Below are 17,011 nucleotides of genomic sequence, written 5' to 3' on the forward strand. Positions count from 1 at the left end.
ATAATTACTTTGAATATAAGTGGACTAAACACTCCAAGAGACAGAGGGTGTCAGAGTGGATAAAAAAAGACCCATCTACATGCTGCCTACAAGGGACTCATTTCAGACCTAAAGATACCTGTAGACTGGAAAGTGAGGGGATAGAGAAAACTAATCATGCAAATGGAATGTAGAAGAAACCCAGAGTAGCAATATTTGCATCAGATAAAATAGACTTTTTAAAAAATTTTAAATTCCAGTTAACACATAGAGTAATATTAGTTTCAGGTGTAGAATATAATGATTCAACAATTTTATACATCACCTGGTGCTCATCAAAATAAGTGCAGTCCTTAACCCCACCACCTATTTAACACATCACCCTACCCACCTCCCTTCTGGTAACTATCAGTTTGTTCTCTATAGTTAAGAGTCTATCTCTTGGTTTGCCTCACTCTTTCTCTCTTTTTTTCCCCTTTGCTCATTTGTTTTGTTTCTTAAATTCCACAAATAAGCAAAATTATACTTTTCTTTCTCTGACATATTTCGCTTAGCATAATACTCTAGATCCATCCATGTCATTGCAATTGGCAAAATTAATTCTTTTTTATGACTTAGTAATATTCCATCATAAATATATGCCACACATCTTTAATCTATTCATAAATCAATGGATACTTGGGCTGCTTCTATAATTTGGCTATTGTAGATAATGCTGCTATTAATACATGAATCTTTTGGAATTAGTATTTTTGTATTCTTTGGGTAAATATCTCATAATATAATTGCTGGGTTGTGGGCTAGTTCTGTTTTTAACTTTTTGAAGAACCACCATACTGTTTTCCAGCATGGCTGCACCAGTTTGTATTGCTACCAACAGTACAAAGTGTTCCCCTTTCTCCACATCCTTGCAAACCAAGAAACAGACTCTCAACTATATGGAAGAAACTGGTGTTTACCAGAGGGGAGGTGGGTGGGGGGATGAGTTAAATAGGTGACGGGGATTAAGGAGTGCACTTGTCATGATGAGTACTGGGTGATGTATGGAATCTGAAACTAATATAACACTGCATGTTAACTATACTGGAATTAAAATAAAGAAAAAAGAAAACAAAAAGGCAACCTATTCAATAGGACAAGATATTTGCAAATGATATATCTGATAAGGGGTTAATATCCAAAAAATATATAGAATTTATATAAACACCAAAAAATAAACAATCTGATTTAAAGTTGAATAGACATTTTTCCAAAGAAGATATCCAGATGGCCAATGGACACATGAAAAGTTGTTCAACATCACTAATCATCAGGGAAATGCAAATCAAGTCACAGTGACATATCACCTTACACTAAAAGGAATGGGTAACAATCAAAAGAACAAGAAATAACAAGTATTGGTGAGGATGTGGAGAAAAAGGAACACTTGTACACTGTTGGTGGGAATTTAATTTGGTGCAGCCACTGTGAAATACAGTATGGAGGTTCCTCGAAAAATTGAAAATGAAATTCATATGATCCAATAATTCCACTACTGTTATTTACCCAAAGAAAACAAAAACACTAATGCAAAAAGATACACGCACCTCTACATTTATCACAACATTATTTACAATAGCCAAGATATGGAAGCTATTTAAGTGTCCATCAATGCATGAATGGATAAAGAAAAATGGTGTATACACACACATGCATACACAATGGGATATTCTGCGGCTGTAGAAAAGGTTGAGATTCTGTCATTTGAGACAACATAGATATACCTAGAGGGCATTTTTCTAAGTGAAATCAGTCAGACTGAGAAAGACAAATGCCATATGATTGCACTCATAAATGGAATCTAAAAAAAAAAAGACAAATATATAAACAAACAAAAAGCAAAATCAGACCTATAAATACGGAGAACAAACTGATGGTTCCCAGGGGTGGATGGTGAATGGTTGGGCAAAATGGGTGAAGGGGAAAGAAAGATACAAGTTTCCAGTTATGGAATGAATAAGTTACAGGAATAAAAGGCACAGCATAAGGAATATAGTCAATTATGTTGTTAGAATGACGTATGGGGACTACACTTATTGACCTAGCATAATGTATAAACTTGTCAAAGCACAAAGTTGTACATCTGAAACTAGTGTAACATTCTGTGAGCTATACTCAAAAATATTCAACATAAAATGAAAATAAATGAATACATATGTATAACACTTACATTTTACACACATACTATAAACTCACATATTTAGTGGGGTCAGGGTGGAGTAAAGTTTTATCCATAAACTTAAAGAACAAAACCAGAAAAAGAAAAGATTATGGTACTCAGATTTCGTGAGTCTACCATTTCAAAATATCACAATATCAAGAAGTTACCAGAAAAAAAAAAATCAAAAGTAAATTGTCATGCCAAATTTTAAAATGTAGTGATAATATGTTGGTGGCTAGGAATTAATATCATTAATATAATTCTTATAAATAAAGGAAATAAACAGAGGAATTCATCAACAGAAATATAGACACAAAAATATAAAATAAATCATAATGTGCAGATATGTAAAATTTTCAGCATATGAGTAATAAAAATAATATTGAAACAAATATAAACAGTTACTTGTGCCTATCCACTTTACTAATTTTTAAATATTATGATCAGTCTTGTGAAACATCACTCTTACTATATAGGAAGAAGAAAATAGTATATTATAAAGAGTCATTATTTTTTTGTACTCTATTATCTAATAATTTCTAGAATTAATGTTTAATGTAAGATCTTAGAGCTAAAAATATAATGTCAAACTTTTTTCTTTGAAACAATATTTACATTAATAAAATGTTATAATTTAGAATTCTGTCACATCCATAAAGTGTTATATACTCCCAAGATGATATCTTGAGGAGGTTTGGTAAAATAAAAAAGTATTCCCCAAGTAATTAACTTGGTGAAATATTTTGTATATTTTGACAATAAATACAATTATTTATTTGATTGCAAATTCCTATTACTTAACTCTTATATTTGCTTGTAGGAATGCAGTCATAAAAAATGTTGTAATCCTAATGATTGTACTCTGATTGGATATGCAGAGTGTGGCAATGGACCATGCTGTGATAGAAAAACTTGTCTGGTAAGCTTTCAAAATACTAAATGATTACTTTCCATAATTTTTTGTGTTCTTATGTGTTCATTTTTATAGAGTTTTTTAAACTGCTTTTTTACACAGCTTTCAAATATGTCACTTTATATACCTGACTCACACATAGTTGATTTCCCCAAGTTCTGAGGATGTCCAACCTCCTTAGCTTTGCCTTTCATTGCATTGTTTTTAATCTACTTTGGCCCCACCCGTTGTTATTCAATATTAATTCCAGATTATTTGGACACTATGAATTCCTCTTGGTCATACCTGAATTTAGCTCTTCATGATCAGGAAACTTATGACAAAATTACAAATAAACCACCCAACACAAAGTTGACATACAATGTTTGAATAAACAAACAATAATAATAATAATCTCATTTTGAGAACAGCAGAAAAAGAGTCCATGTAGAATAGTCAACAACATGTAGCATGTCTAATACTGAAGTTTAACTTTGCAAGGACTCCTGGTCCCAGAAGTCGATTGAATCCTTGACTTCCCTCAGGACGTTTTCCATTAAATTTTCCTTTATAGCCACACTGGAAGGGAGACTGAGTAAGATTTGTCTTTTGGGGATCACTTCATTGTATTATCTTGCCTTTTCTGTGTCATTTTCAGGAGTCAATGACAATTATAGAAGCTGATTAATTAGAGATCTTGATTGCCAGATTTCAGATTTGCCAGGTTCTCTGTCAATGAAATCTCTTCTAACATCATTCTACTTTGTTCTCTGTGTGTTCTTTTTCACTCTATGTGCTAGTAACTAAAGCCAGTGGTACTTGTCTTCAAGGAGCATGAACATAGAGGCAACCCTAGAGTTTCTGCCACTTAGCTATAAACCTTGTTGCTCTTCCCTTCACCAGAGCTCTCATCTTGGCCTTTGTCTCCAAATCAGCAGGATTGAGCAATAAGGCTTTTCTACACAGTCCCTTGCCCCTTCCCTTACACACAGGGATAATTCCTACATTTGCTGGAGCCTTTAAAAAATTAAGGTGAAAATCATGTACCATGACATTTGCCATTTTCAGGTGAACAATTTAGTGGCATTCAGTACATTCACAATGTTGTGCAACTGCCACCTCTATCTAGTTCCAAAACATGTTCCTCACTCAAACAGGACACTCCCAGCCCTTTAGCCCTTGTTTTCCTTTCTCCCTTCCCCTCAGTCCCTGGCAACCACCAACTTGTGTTCCATCTGGAGTAAACTGTTCTGGATATTTCATGTAAGTAGAAGCATAGAATATGTGACCTTTTGTGTCTGACTTTCTTCACTTAACATAGTGTTGAAGGTTCATCCACCTTGTAGCATATGTATCAGTGCTCCTTTAAATGGCTGAAAATACTCCATTGAACGAATATACCACGATTTGTTAATCTAGTCATCCATTGATGGACATTTGTTTTTTTTTTCCAATCCATTTCACTGCGGCTTTTAAGTAAATTCATAATCTGACTTTAGTTAAAAATGTAATAATAATGGAAATGACAGAAATACATTGCTCTTGTTTAAGTGTTTACATTTTTGGTTAAAAAATTTGTTAAAAAATTTGTTAAAAAATACTGATTTTTTTTGTCTCACAGATAGCTGAAAGAGGACGTTTATGTAGGAAAATGACAGATCCATGTGATTTTCCAGAATTTTGCAATGGATCATCTGTATTTTGTGTACCTGATGTGAAATCTGCTGATTTAGAACCATGCAATAATAAGACTGCCTATTGCTTTAATGGAATATGCCAAGATCCGGATATACAGTGTGAAAAATTATTTGGAAAATGTAATAGTTGTATCTTTTTTTTCTGGGGTTCATTTTCAAACTGTATTTTTCTAAAGTCAGTAATCTATCCAATAGCCACCATAAAAGGTACTGTTCATGTAAATTCAAATTTGAAAATGAAATTGTGAATCGATGTGACTTTGAACTATGTAAAGAGGCAAAATAGACCTAATAAGTACAGGACAAAAAGGAAAAAAAAAGAAGGTATTAATGAAATTTCAGGTGATTGGTGCAAAGAAGAATAGAATATTAGAATTGTAGATAAGAGAGCCAATGACTGCTTTCTTAAATCATTTCTGCCTATGATATAATTTTCCTATTCTCAAGTGGGTAGTTTTTAGTGTTTCTCCTTTTATAGCCAGTAGATGACACTAAAAATTTATACTAGATGACACTCACTGGGCATTGCTATAGTCTAGATGTCCCTATATTATTCTTTTTAAGATGAGTAATTGTAACTTTATATTTTCAGTTGCTAAAGTTTCTACTTATCTATGTTCACAAGAAGTGAATTTTCAAGGAGATAATTTTGGAAACTGTGGAAAAACGGGTTGTAAGTTTGGGTGTGTATTTAGATAACTATACTTTTTCAAATGCATGTGTGTGTGTGTGCAAAAATAAGTTCATACAAATGAGAGATGGACCTAGGATATACAGATGAACTTATTTGTTATACTTCATAAGATGATGTATGTTCTGAATAACTTTGATGTTATGACCTGAGTAACATTTTGAATTATTTTCATATTTTGAACTGTTATTTACTTAAGATATTGTGTCTCTAAGTGACATATGAGTTTTTTTTCTGCCTTCTATTGACAGGAGTATCCTTTGTGGAAAGATAGTTTGTCACTGGACACATTCAGAAATAGTAAAAATAACAAATTATGATGTTCAATATACTTACCTTGGAGGCCATATCTGTTTGTCAGCGTTTTTAAGAAATGAAACAGCTTCAGGTGTGGATATTACCCAAATGAACAATGGCACTATGTGTGGAGTAAATAAGGTAAATAAAAATTTTACTTGATTCCATATATGTGTGTATATGAGTGTCTGTGTATGTGTTTGTGCATGAGACAGAGAGAGAGAGAAAAGAGAGAGAGAGGATGAGGTCCAAGATGGCAGTCTGGAAAAACCCTGAACTCACTTCCTCCCTAGATATACTGAATCTACACTGAGATATAGAACTGTTCTACCTGGAGAGAGAGAGAGAGAAAAAAAGAGAGAGAAAGAGTGGGGCACCTGGGTGGATCAGATGGTTGAGCATCTGCCTTTGGCTCGGGTCATGGTCCCGGGGTCCTGGGATCAAGCCCATGTCAGGCTCCTGGCTCAGTGGGAATCCTGCTTCTCCCTCTGCCTCTCTCCCTGCTCATGCTCTCTCTCTCTCTCTGTATCTCTGTGTCTCAAGTGAATAAAATCTTAAAAAAAAAAGAGAGAGAGAAAGAGAGAGAGAGAAAGGGACCTAAAGATTTTTCATTTATAATTAATGTTACAAATTTTGGTTACTATATCATGATCTTAAGATTCAAACATCAGAATTTCTATTAGTCAGAGGAACGCTTCCTCCACAATCATTGTATTATTAAAAATTTTTTTATTATTATGTTATGTTAATCACCATACAGTACATCATTAGTTTTTGATGTAGTGTTCCATCATTCATTATTTGCATATAACACCCAGTGCTCCATGCAGAACGTGCCCTCTTTAATACCCATCACCAGGATAACCCATCCTCTTACCACCCTCCCCTCTAGAACCCTCAGTTTTTGTTCAGAGTCCATCATCTCTCATGGTTCGTTTCCCCCTCCGATTTCCTCCCCTTCATTCTTCCCCTCCTGCTATCTTCTTCTTCTTCTTCTTTTTTTATTTTTAACATATATTGTATTATTTGTTTCAGAGGTACAGATCTGTGATTCAACAGTCATTCACAATTCACAGCACTCACCACAGCATATACCCTCCCCAATGTCTATCACCCAGCCTACCCAACTCTCCCGCCCCCCACCACTCCAGCAACCCTAAGTTTATTTCCTGAGATTAAGAATTACTCATATCAGTGAGGTCATATGATACATGTTTTTCTCTGATTGACTTATTTCGCTCAGCATAACACTCTCCAGTTGCATCAACGTCGTTGCAAAAGGCAAGATTTCATTCCTTTTGATGGCTGCATAATATTCCATTATATATATATATATATATATATATACATACCACATCTTCTTTATCCATTCATTTGCCAATGGACATCTGGGCTCTTTCCACAGTTTGGCTATTGTGGACATTGCTGCTATAAACATTGGGGTGCATGTACCCCTTCGGATCCATACATTTGTACCTTTGGGGTAAACACCCAGTAGTGCAATTGCTGGATTTTATGGTAGCTCTATTTTCAACTTTTTTAGGAACCTCCATACTGTTTTCCAGAGTGGCTGCACCAGCTTGCATTCCCACCAACAGTGTAGGAGGGTTCCCCTTTCTCCACATCCTCGCCAATATCTGTCATTTCCTGACTTGTTAATTTTAGCCATTCTGACCGGTGTGAGGTGGTATCTCACTGAGGTTTTGATTTCGATTTCCCTGATGCTGAGCGATGTTGAGCACTTTTTCATGTGTCTGTTGGCCATTTGGATGTCTTCTTTGGAAAAATGTCTGCTCATGTCTTCTGCCCGATTCTTGATTGGATCATTTGTTCTTTGGGTGTTGAGTTTGATATGTTCTTTATAGATTTTGATACTAGCCCTTTATCTGATATGTCATTTGCAAATATTTTCTCCCATTCTGTCGGTTGTCTTTTGGTTTTGTTGACTGTTCCTTTTGCTGTGCAAAAGCCTTTTATCTTGATGAAATCCCAATAGTTCATTTTTGCCCTTGCTTCCCTTGCCTTTGGTGATGTTTCTAGGAAGAAGTTGCTGCGGCTGAGGTCGAAGAGGTTGCTACCTGTGTTCTCCTTTAGGATGTTGATGGACTCCTGTCTCACATTGAGGTCTTTCAACCATTTTGAGTCTATTTTTGTGTGTGGTGTAAGGAAATGGTCCAGTTTCATTCTTCTGCATGTTGCTGTCCAATTTTCCTAACACCATTTGTTGAAGAGATTGTCTTTTTTTCCATTGGACATTCTTTCCTGCTTTGTCCAAGACTAGTTGATCATAGAATTGAGGGTCCATTTTCGGGCCCTCTATTCTGTTCCATTGATCTATGTGTCTGTTTTTGTGCCAGTTACCATACTGTCTTGATGATGACAACTTTGTAATAGAGCTTGAAGTCCGGAATTGTGATGCCACCAGCTTTGCTTTTCTTTTTCAACATTCCTCTGGCTATTCGGGGTCTTTTCTGGTTCCATATAAATATTAGGATTATTTGTTCCATTTCTTTGAAAACAGTGGATGGTATTTTGATGGGGATTGCATTGAATGTGTAGATTGCTCTAGGTAGCATTGACATCTTCACAATGTTTGTTCTTCCAATCCATGAGCATGGAACTTTTTTCCATTTCTTTGTGTCTTCCTCAATTTCTTTCATGAGTATTTTATAGTTTTCTGAGTACAGATCCTTTGCCTCTTTGATTAGATTTAATCATAGGTATCTTATGGTTTTGGGTGCAGTTGTAAATGGGATCGACTCCTTAATTTCTCTTCTGTCTTGTTGTTGGTATATAGGAATGCCACTGATTTCTGTGCATTGATTTTATATCCTGCTACTTTACTGAATTCCTGTATGAGTTCTAGCAGTTTTGGGGTGGGGTCTTTTGTGTTTTCCACATAAAGTATCATATCATCTGCAAACAATGAGAGTTTGACTTCTTCTTTGCTGATTCAGATACCTTTTATTTCTTTTTGTTGCCTGATTGCTTTGGCTCGGACTTCTAACACTATGTTGAATAGCAGTGGTGATAGTGGACATCCCTGCCATGTTCCTGACCTCAGGGGGAAAGCTCTCAGTTTTTCCCCATGAGAACGATATTCGCTGTGGGGTTTTCATAGATGGCTTTTATGATATTGAGGTATGTACCCTCTATCCCTATACTCTGAAGAGTTTTGATCAAGAAAGGATGCTGTACTTTGTCAAATGCTTTTTCTGCATCTATTGACAGGATCATATGGTTCTTGTTTTCTTTGATTAATGTATTGTATCACATTGATTGATTTGCAGATGTTGAACTAACCTTGCAGCCCAGGGATAAATTCCATTTGGTCGTGGTGAATAATCCTTTTAATGTACTGTTGGATCCTATTGGCTAGTATTTTGGTGAGAATTTTGCATCCATGTTCATCGAGGATATTGGTCTGTAATTCTCCTTTTTGATGGGGTCTTTGTCTGGTTTTGAGATCAAGGTAATGGTGGCCTCATAAAACGAGTTTGGAAGTTTTCTTTCCGTTTCTATTTTTTGGAACAGTTTCAGAAGAATAGATATTAGTTCTTCTTTAAATGTTTGGTAGATTTCCCCTGGGAAGCCATCTGGCCCTGGGCTTTGGTTTGTTGGGAGATTTTTGATGACTGCTTCAATTTCCTTAGTGGTTATAGGTCTGTTCAGGTTTTCTATTTCTGCCTGGTTCAGTTTTGGTGGTTGATACATCTCTAGGAATGCATCCATTTCTTCCAGATTATCTAATTTGCTGGCATATAGTTGCTCATAATATGTTCTTACAATTGTTTGTATTCCTTTGGTGTTGGTTGTGATCTCTCCTCTTTCATTCATGATTTTATTAATTTGGGTCCTTTCTCTTTTCTTTTTGATAAGTCTGGTCGGGGTTTATCAATCTTGTTAATTCTTTCAAAGAATCAGCTCCTAATTTCGTTAATCTATTCTACTGTTCTTCTGGTTTCTATCACTGATTTCTGCTCTGATCTTTACTATTTCTTTTTTACTGCTGCGTTTGGGCTTTATTTGCTGTTCTTTCTCTAGCTCCTTTATGTGTAGGATTAGGTTGTGTATTTGAGACCTTTCTTGTTTCTTGAGAAAGGCTTGTATTGCTATATACTTTCCTCTTAGGACTGCCTTTGCTGCATCCCAAAGATTTGGAACAGTTGTGTTTTCATTTTCATTGGTTTCTATGAATTTTTTAAATTCTTCTTTAATTTCCTGATTGACCCATTCATTCTTTAGTAGGATGCTCTTTATCCTCCATGTATTTGAGTTCTTTCCGACTTTCCTCTTGTGACTGAGTTCTAGTTTCAAAGCATTGTGGTCTGAAAATATGCAGGGAATAATCCCAATCTTTTGGTACCCGTTGAGACCTGATTTGTGACCTAGGATGTGATCTATTCTGGAGAATGTTCCATGGGCACTAGAGAAGGTGTATTCTGTTGCTTTGGGATGGAATGTTCTGAATATGTCTGTGAAGTCCATTTGGTCCAGTGTTTCATTTAAAGTCTTTATTTCCTTGTTGATCTTTTGCTTAGATGACCTATTTCAGTGAGGGGGGGTGTTAATGTTCCTCACTATTATTGTATTGTCGTGGATGTGTTTCTTTGCTTTTGTTATTAATTGCCTTATATAATTGGTTGCTCCCATGTTAGGGGCATAGATATTTACAATTGTTAGATCTTCTTGTTGGATAGACCTTTAGTAGGATATAGTGTCCTTCCTCATCTCTTATTACAGTCTTTGGTTTAAAATCTGTCTGATATAAGGATTGCCACCCCAGCTTTCTTTTGGTGTCCATTAGCATGGTAAATGGTTTTCCCCCCCCTCACTTTCAATCTGGGGGTGTCTTTGGGTCTAAAATGAGTGTCTTGCAGACAGCATATTGATGGGTCTTGTTTTTTTTATCCAATCTGATACCCTGTGTCTTTTGATTGGGGCATTTAGCCCACTGACTTTCAGGGTAACTATTGAAAGATATGAATTTGTGCCATTGTATTATTGCTTGTAAAGTGACTGTTACCGTGTACTGTCTGTGTTCCTTTCTGGTCTATGTTACTTTTAGGCTCTCTCTTTGCTTAGAGGACCACTTTCAAGATTTCTTGTAGGGCTAGTTTCATCTTTGCAAATTCCTTTCATTTTTGTTTTTCCTGGAAGATTTTTATCTCTCCTATTTTCAAAGACAGCCTAGCTGGAGACAGTATTTTTGGCTGCATATTTTACTCATTTAGTGCTCTGAATATATCATGCCATTCCTTTCTGGCCTGTGTGGATAGGTCTGTTGCCAATCTAGTGTTTCTACCATTGTCGGTTACAGGTCTTTTGTCCGAGATGCTTTCAGGATTTTCTCTTTGTCTCTAAGACTCATATGTTTTACCATTAGATGTCAGGGTGTTGACCTATTTTTATTGATTTTGAGGGGTGTTCTCTGTGCCTCCTGGATTTTGATGCCTGTTTCCTTCCCCAAATTAGGGAAGTTTTCTGCTATTGGAGCAAATGCTCCAATATACCTTCTGCCCCTCTCTCTCTCTTTCTTCTTCTTCTGGGATCCCAATTATTCTAATATTTCATCCTATGGTATCACTTATCTTTCGAATTCTGCCCTCGTGATCCAGTAGTTGTTTATCTCTCTTTTTAGCAGCTTCTTTATTTTCCATCATTTGGTCTTCTATATCACTAATTCTTTCTTCTGCCTCATTTATCCTAGCAGAGCCTCCATTTTGATTGCACCTCATTAATAGCCTTTTTGATTTCGACTTGGTTAGATTTTAGTTCTTTTATTTCTCCAGAAAGGGTTTGTCTAATAATTTCCATGCTTTTTTCAAGCCCAGCTAGTATCTTTAAAATCATCTTTCTGAACTCTAATTCTGACATCTTACTAATGTCCATATTGATTAGGTCCCTGGCGCTACTGCCTCTTGTTCTTTTTGTTGAGGTGATTTTTTTCCATCTTGTCATTTTGTCCAGAGGAGAATAGATGAATGAGAGAATAAAATGCTAACAGGGTAACAACATCCCCAGAAAATATACACTAAATAAATCAGAAAAGACCTGAAACCGTGGGAAAACAAAGGGAAAGAAAGAAAAAGGAAAAAAAAAAGAAAAAGATAAAGATAAAAACAAAAAAAGAAAAACAAAACAAAGAAAATAGAATATGATCATATATGATCAGGCTGGTGCATAGATCAGTGCCACATACTAGATTTTGGGAGTATTTTGGTCTGTTAGAAGAAAGTGCCTCCCAAAATTTTAAAGAAAGAAAAACTTACATATTTACAGAAATAAGGGTTATTATGATGAAGGGATGGAATATGAATGTAAAGATGAAAATTATAAAAGATTTTTAAAAGGAATTGATAAGTTCGTTGAAAAAAGAAAGAAGAGGATTAAAAAAAAAGGGAGAGAATGTGATCAGGCAGGAGACTAGAAGAAAGCCATAGACTAGAGATTTAGGGTATATTTTGATCTGTTAGAAGAAACTGCATCCCAAAATTTTAAAGAGAGAACTACATATATATATATATATATATATATATATATATATATATATATCTCAAAAATAAGGGTAACTACTATGACTCTAAAAATGAAAAATATAAAAGATTTTTTTAAAAAAGGGATTGATAAGATGTTGGTTGGAAAAGGGAAAAAGAAAAATTAAAAAAAAAACAGTTAAAAGAAATACTAACTTTGAAAGACAAAAGAATCATGGGATAAAAGCCATGAATTCTATGTGCAGTACTTCCCTAGTGCTGGAGTTCTGTCATTCTCGTTGATAGGTAAACTTGGTCTAGGCTGGTTGTTCTTGCTGATCTTCTGGGGGAGGAGCCTGTTACAGTGGTTCCCAAATGTCTTTGCTGGAGGCGGAATTGCCCAGCCCTTGCTGGGTCCGGGCTAAGTAATGTGCTCGGGTTTGCTCTCGGGAGCTTTTGCTCCCTGCAAGCTTTCCGTCCAGCTTTGGAGGATGAGAGTGAAAATGGTGGCCTCCCAATCTCTGTCCTGGAGAAGCCGAGAACTCAGGGGCCCAACTCTTCAGTGTGCCCCCAGGGAAAAGCTGCCAAACACTCCCGTCTCCCCAGTCTCTGGCTGCATTCCTCCCTCACCCAGCTTATGACTGAGCATTTCTCTCTGGCACCCAACCCCGTTTGGAATCTCCAAACCCAGCAGATCCCTGTGGTGTGCTCCTGCACCACTCCTCCTAGGGGAGGAAGGGGAGTCTCTCCAGATCTGCCACTTGTTGGGTCCCTGCTGGAGGAGCAGTGGCCCAGCTGTGCCACGGATCACAGTTTATGGCAACCCTGAGCTGAGAGCCCACTCATTGGCTCCTCTCTGCAGCTGGCTTCCTGCTCTGATACCTGGGAGCTCTGCCACACTCAGGCACCCCTGCTCTTCCTGTGACCCGAGGGTCCTGAGACCACACTGTCCCAGAGAGGGTTCCACCCTCCACTTAGCCACTGGAGTGACGTCCCTCAGCAGAGCAGACTTCTAAAAGTGCCGATTTTGTGGTCCACGGCTCTATCACTTGACAGAGTGGCTGATGGAGGCCCTCTTCCCTGCCATCTATCTTCCCGAATATTGCCTCAGATTCATTTCTCCACATGTTCTACCTTCCAGAAAGTGGTTGCTTTTTTGTTCAGAGTGTTGTTGCTATTCTCTTCTTCGATCTCCTGTTGAGTTCCTAGGTGTTCAGAATGGTTTGATCCCTATCTAGCTGAATTCCTGGGACCAGACGAAACCCAGGTCTCCTACTCCTCTGCCATCTTGCTCCTCCCCCCACAATGTAATTTTAAAGAAGAAAGTGGAAACTGGAAATTCATACTACTAAATATCAAGACTTATTTTAAAGTTAAAGCAATTAAACCATTGCAGTATTGGTATCAGGATAGATAAACTGTCCTCTAGGCTAAAATAGAAAATATTATTTCAGAGGAATTGCAGACCAAAATGTTTTAATAAAAAGCTCAAAGAAAATTTAATGCCAGGTACACTCAAAGATTTCTTTAATGCTACAAAATCAGTTACATATAAAGGAAAATAATGATACATGTATTATGTGATGATTAAATTGATTAGATAGATATTTGAGGTTCCAGAAGGATGCACCAGACATACATTTCTACTATGTACAGTTAAAAAAACAATATTATATGTAAAGCAAACATAAGAAGATTTTAAAAGCTGAAGAGAGAAAGGCAGACTAGGCAGGAACGTAAGAACCCAAGGAACTACATAGCAATGAGTTCCCTTTTAGTTTTACTTCATATATCCCAAGCCTGGTGTCAGAAAAGCTAGCAATTCAAAAATGCTGAATGGAACAGACAAAAAGAAGTCCCATCAAGGAAAGCCTGACTTCTTTAGCGAAAGGAGCAATCTAGCAAACAGTAAACTTTTGAATAAAAACTGTTCTACTTCAACCAAACACAGAAAAAATTGTGGTCCTACCTTCTCTCTCACAGGGTGGTATGAGCAGAAGCCCAGCGGTGTCTGTCCTTCCTTATTCCTTGTAGTAATGAGGAGCCCTTCTCATCTCAGGTATTAGTGGACTTCCAACCTTACTCCAATAATGAGGCAATATCCCTTGTCTTCCCTCTAGAGCTCTAACAGGAACTGTTAAAACAGGTTTAAACAGGATTCAGAATCTCATAACACAAAACTCAAAATATCTAGCTTTCAATAAAAAATCACTCTTCATACCAAGAACCAGGAAAATCTCAACTTGAAATAGAACAAAACAAAACAAAACACTGACAGCAAGATAACACTAAGATGATACCAGTATACTTCAAAGAATGTAAGCAGCCATTATTAGCATATTTTAAGAGCAATTACAAGCATGCTTGAAACTACTAATGAAACAATAGAAAGTACATCTGAAACTAATGAGGTACTATATGTTGGCTAATAGCATTTAATATAAAAAAGAGAAAGATACAATAGAAAGTTCCAGCATACAGAGAGAAGACATAAAAAAGAACCAAAAGGAATTTTAGAAATAAAAAAATATAATGATATATAAAACTCAGTGATAGGCTCAGGAGCAGAATGGAGGGGACAGGGTAAAGAATCAGTAAAGCTGAAGAGAGAACCATAGAAAGTACCCAATCTGAATAACAGAAAGTTGACTGAAAAACAATGAATAGAGCCTTAGGGACCTGTGAGATTATAACAAAAGATATAATATCCATGTCAGTCTCATTCTAGAAGAATAGGAGAAATAATTTAAGGATGGAAAAGTATTTGAGGAAATAATACCTGGGAAGTTTTCAGATTTGCCAAAAAGCATAAGCCTAAAAATGCAAGAAGCTGTAAGAATATCATATAGGATGAAACCAGTAAAATTCACAGTAGGATACAGCATAATTAAATTAATGAAAATTAAGATAAAGAATCTTAAAAAAAGTAGTGAGAGTGGAACAACATCTTACCTACAGGGAAAATACAATTATAATGACAGCAATTGAAATAAAACCATATGAGGACTAAGCATACAAATGCCACAGTAGATTGCCATGCTGGTTTGTCTCACTATCCTGTATTACAGATCACCCATCTGTCCATCAGTGATTCTCTGCCTGGGAAAGTCTGATCATTAGCCTATGTCCAACTGGCCAATGTCCCCATGGAGGGATACCAAAGAAAGGAGGGAGAAAGGAAGGAAAGGGAAGGAAACAGAAGAGAAGAGAAGGGGAGGAAGGAAGGAAGAAAGGGAGGGAGCGAGGGAGGGAGAAAGGAAGGAAGGAAGGAAGGAAGTGAGGAAGTGAGGGAGGGAGGGAGATTGACTTTTCCTAGTTGGTTCAGTAGGAGCTTTAAGTTGGCATGACATTTTACTCCTACATTATTTTTAATTAAAAAAAAAAAACCTGACAGCCTTTTCCGTGTGACAAGGATTTGTCAAATGACAGTCTTCATTTGGGAATTAGTGATTTAGGTCATGGTGTTTCCAGTAGTTTAATTGGATAGCGACTCTCCTAGAGGACAGACCACTTAAAAAGCCTAAATTCTATAATCATCATTAATTCAATTGCTTTAGGAAACAAAATACCTTTAGAAATTTTCTCCCTTGGGATAAAAGTGTTGTGTTGACTGTATTTTGTAATTGAGAGAAAGGAGAGGTGAGTAGTGAATATGAGAGCTAACTACTTCTGTGGTTTTGTGGACATTTCCATGGATAATTCCACATTTTAACTCCCACCCTGCCCAACCTGCACTTTTGGCTCTTCTTCCTTTGCTTTTTCTTATTACTCTAAGGCTGCAGATCCTCCAGAGCATTGTGAGGCTGATGCACCAGTCTCTCTCCTTTACCATTGTATTTGATGTGGTTACTTCCTCACTTCATTTTATCCATCAGTGGCCTTCATTTTATTTTGAAATCCCAGGAAGTTCTTAAATTTTTCTAATTGCTTTGTTCCAATTCTTCTTTACTCACATTAATTAGGAAAAGGGGAGCAATTGTGAGTGCCATGTCTGTGAATTTGAATTGGAATTATTCTGTAGTTATTTAAAAAATTCATCAGATATACTTTATTTTCATTGTTACTCTACATTGTTCAGTTGATTTCAGAGTGGTTGGAAAGGAAAGATGTCTTTACCTTACTCTCATTAACTGTGGGTCTTTTGTAAAAATTATCTTGATAAGAAGAGAAAGAGGGAGAGAGGGGAGACTTTATGTCTTATTTATAACGATTAAAAATATGTCTCTGTTATTAATCATAATAAAATTTTAAATAAAACACATATATTTAATACTGTAATACACTGAGCAAAAAGTATACTGCATGGAGATAAGCATTATTCCAACAATGCAAGTTTGCTTAATATTAGATGTGATAGAAAGTTTGATTTTTTTTTTAATTTACAAGACAGAACAGGAGAATAGTTTATTGAAGTGATTTCTAGCTCACTTAGATAGGGTACACATCTAAGATAGGGTACACATCTCAGCACATTCATTTTAAACTTGAAGAAGGGTATGTTTGGGCATTTAATTGTCCAAAATTAGATAAGCTAATCATTGAATAAATAAATAAAATTAACTGCCTTTTTCTTACTCATACCTGGGCCTATAAGAAAATATGCTTACATAATCCAGACATTTCTCTTTAGGAAATGTGTGTTTACTTATATATATGTAGTTTTTTCTTTGAAACGTGATGTGATTGCTTCTGGGACACTATTTGTGTCTCTTGTTCAAAGAAGGAAATCTTGTAGATTATATTCAAAACATCATCCCACCCATTGCCCAGGGCTAAGTA

General features: G+C 36.2%; 1 protein-coding gene across 1 annotated transcript in view; it reads left to right on the forward strand.

The window, feature by feature from the left end:
- The window catches only part of LOC114224819 (A disintegrin and metallopeptidase domain 3-like), a 130,827-nt gene that overhangs the window by 77,192 nt on the left and 36,624 nt on the right, over positions 1-17,011 (forward strand). The window contains exons 13-16 of the mRNA XM_088021312.1: positions 3,000-3,098; positions 4,693-4,888; positions 5,361-5,451; positions 5,711-5,897. Coding sequence (XP_087877438.1) covers positions 3,000-3,098; positions 4,693-4,888; positions 5,361-5,451; positions 5,711-5,897 — 573 coding nt within the window. The remainder of the gene's footprint in view (positions 1-2,999; positions 3,099-4,692; positions 4,889-5,360; positions 5,452-5,710; positions 5,898-17,011) is intronic.

Source organism: Eumetopias jubatus, unplaced genomic scaffold (genome assembly GCF_037043125.1).
Source record: "Eumetopias jubatus isolate StellerSeaLion01/CBP00866 unplaced genomic scaffold, mEumJub1_p1.0 scaffold_2, whole genome shotgun sequence".
Lineage (NCBI taxonomy): Eukaryota > Metazoa > Chordata > Mammalia > Carnivora > Otariidae > Eumetopias > Eumetopias jubatus.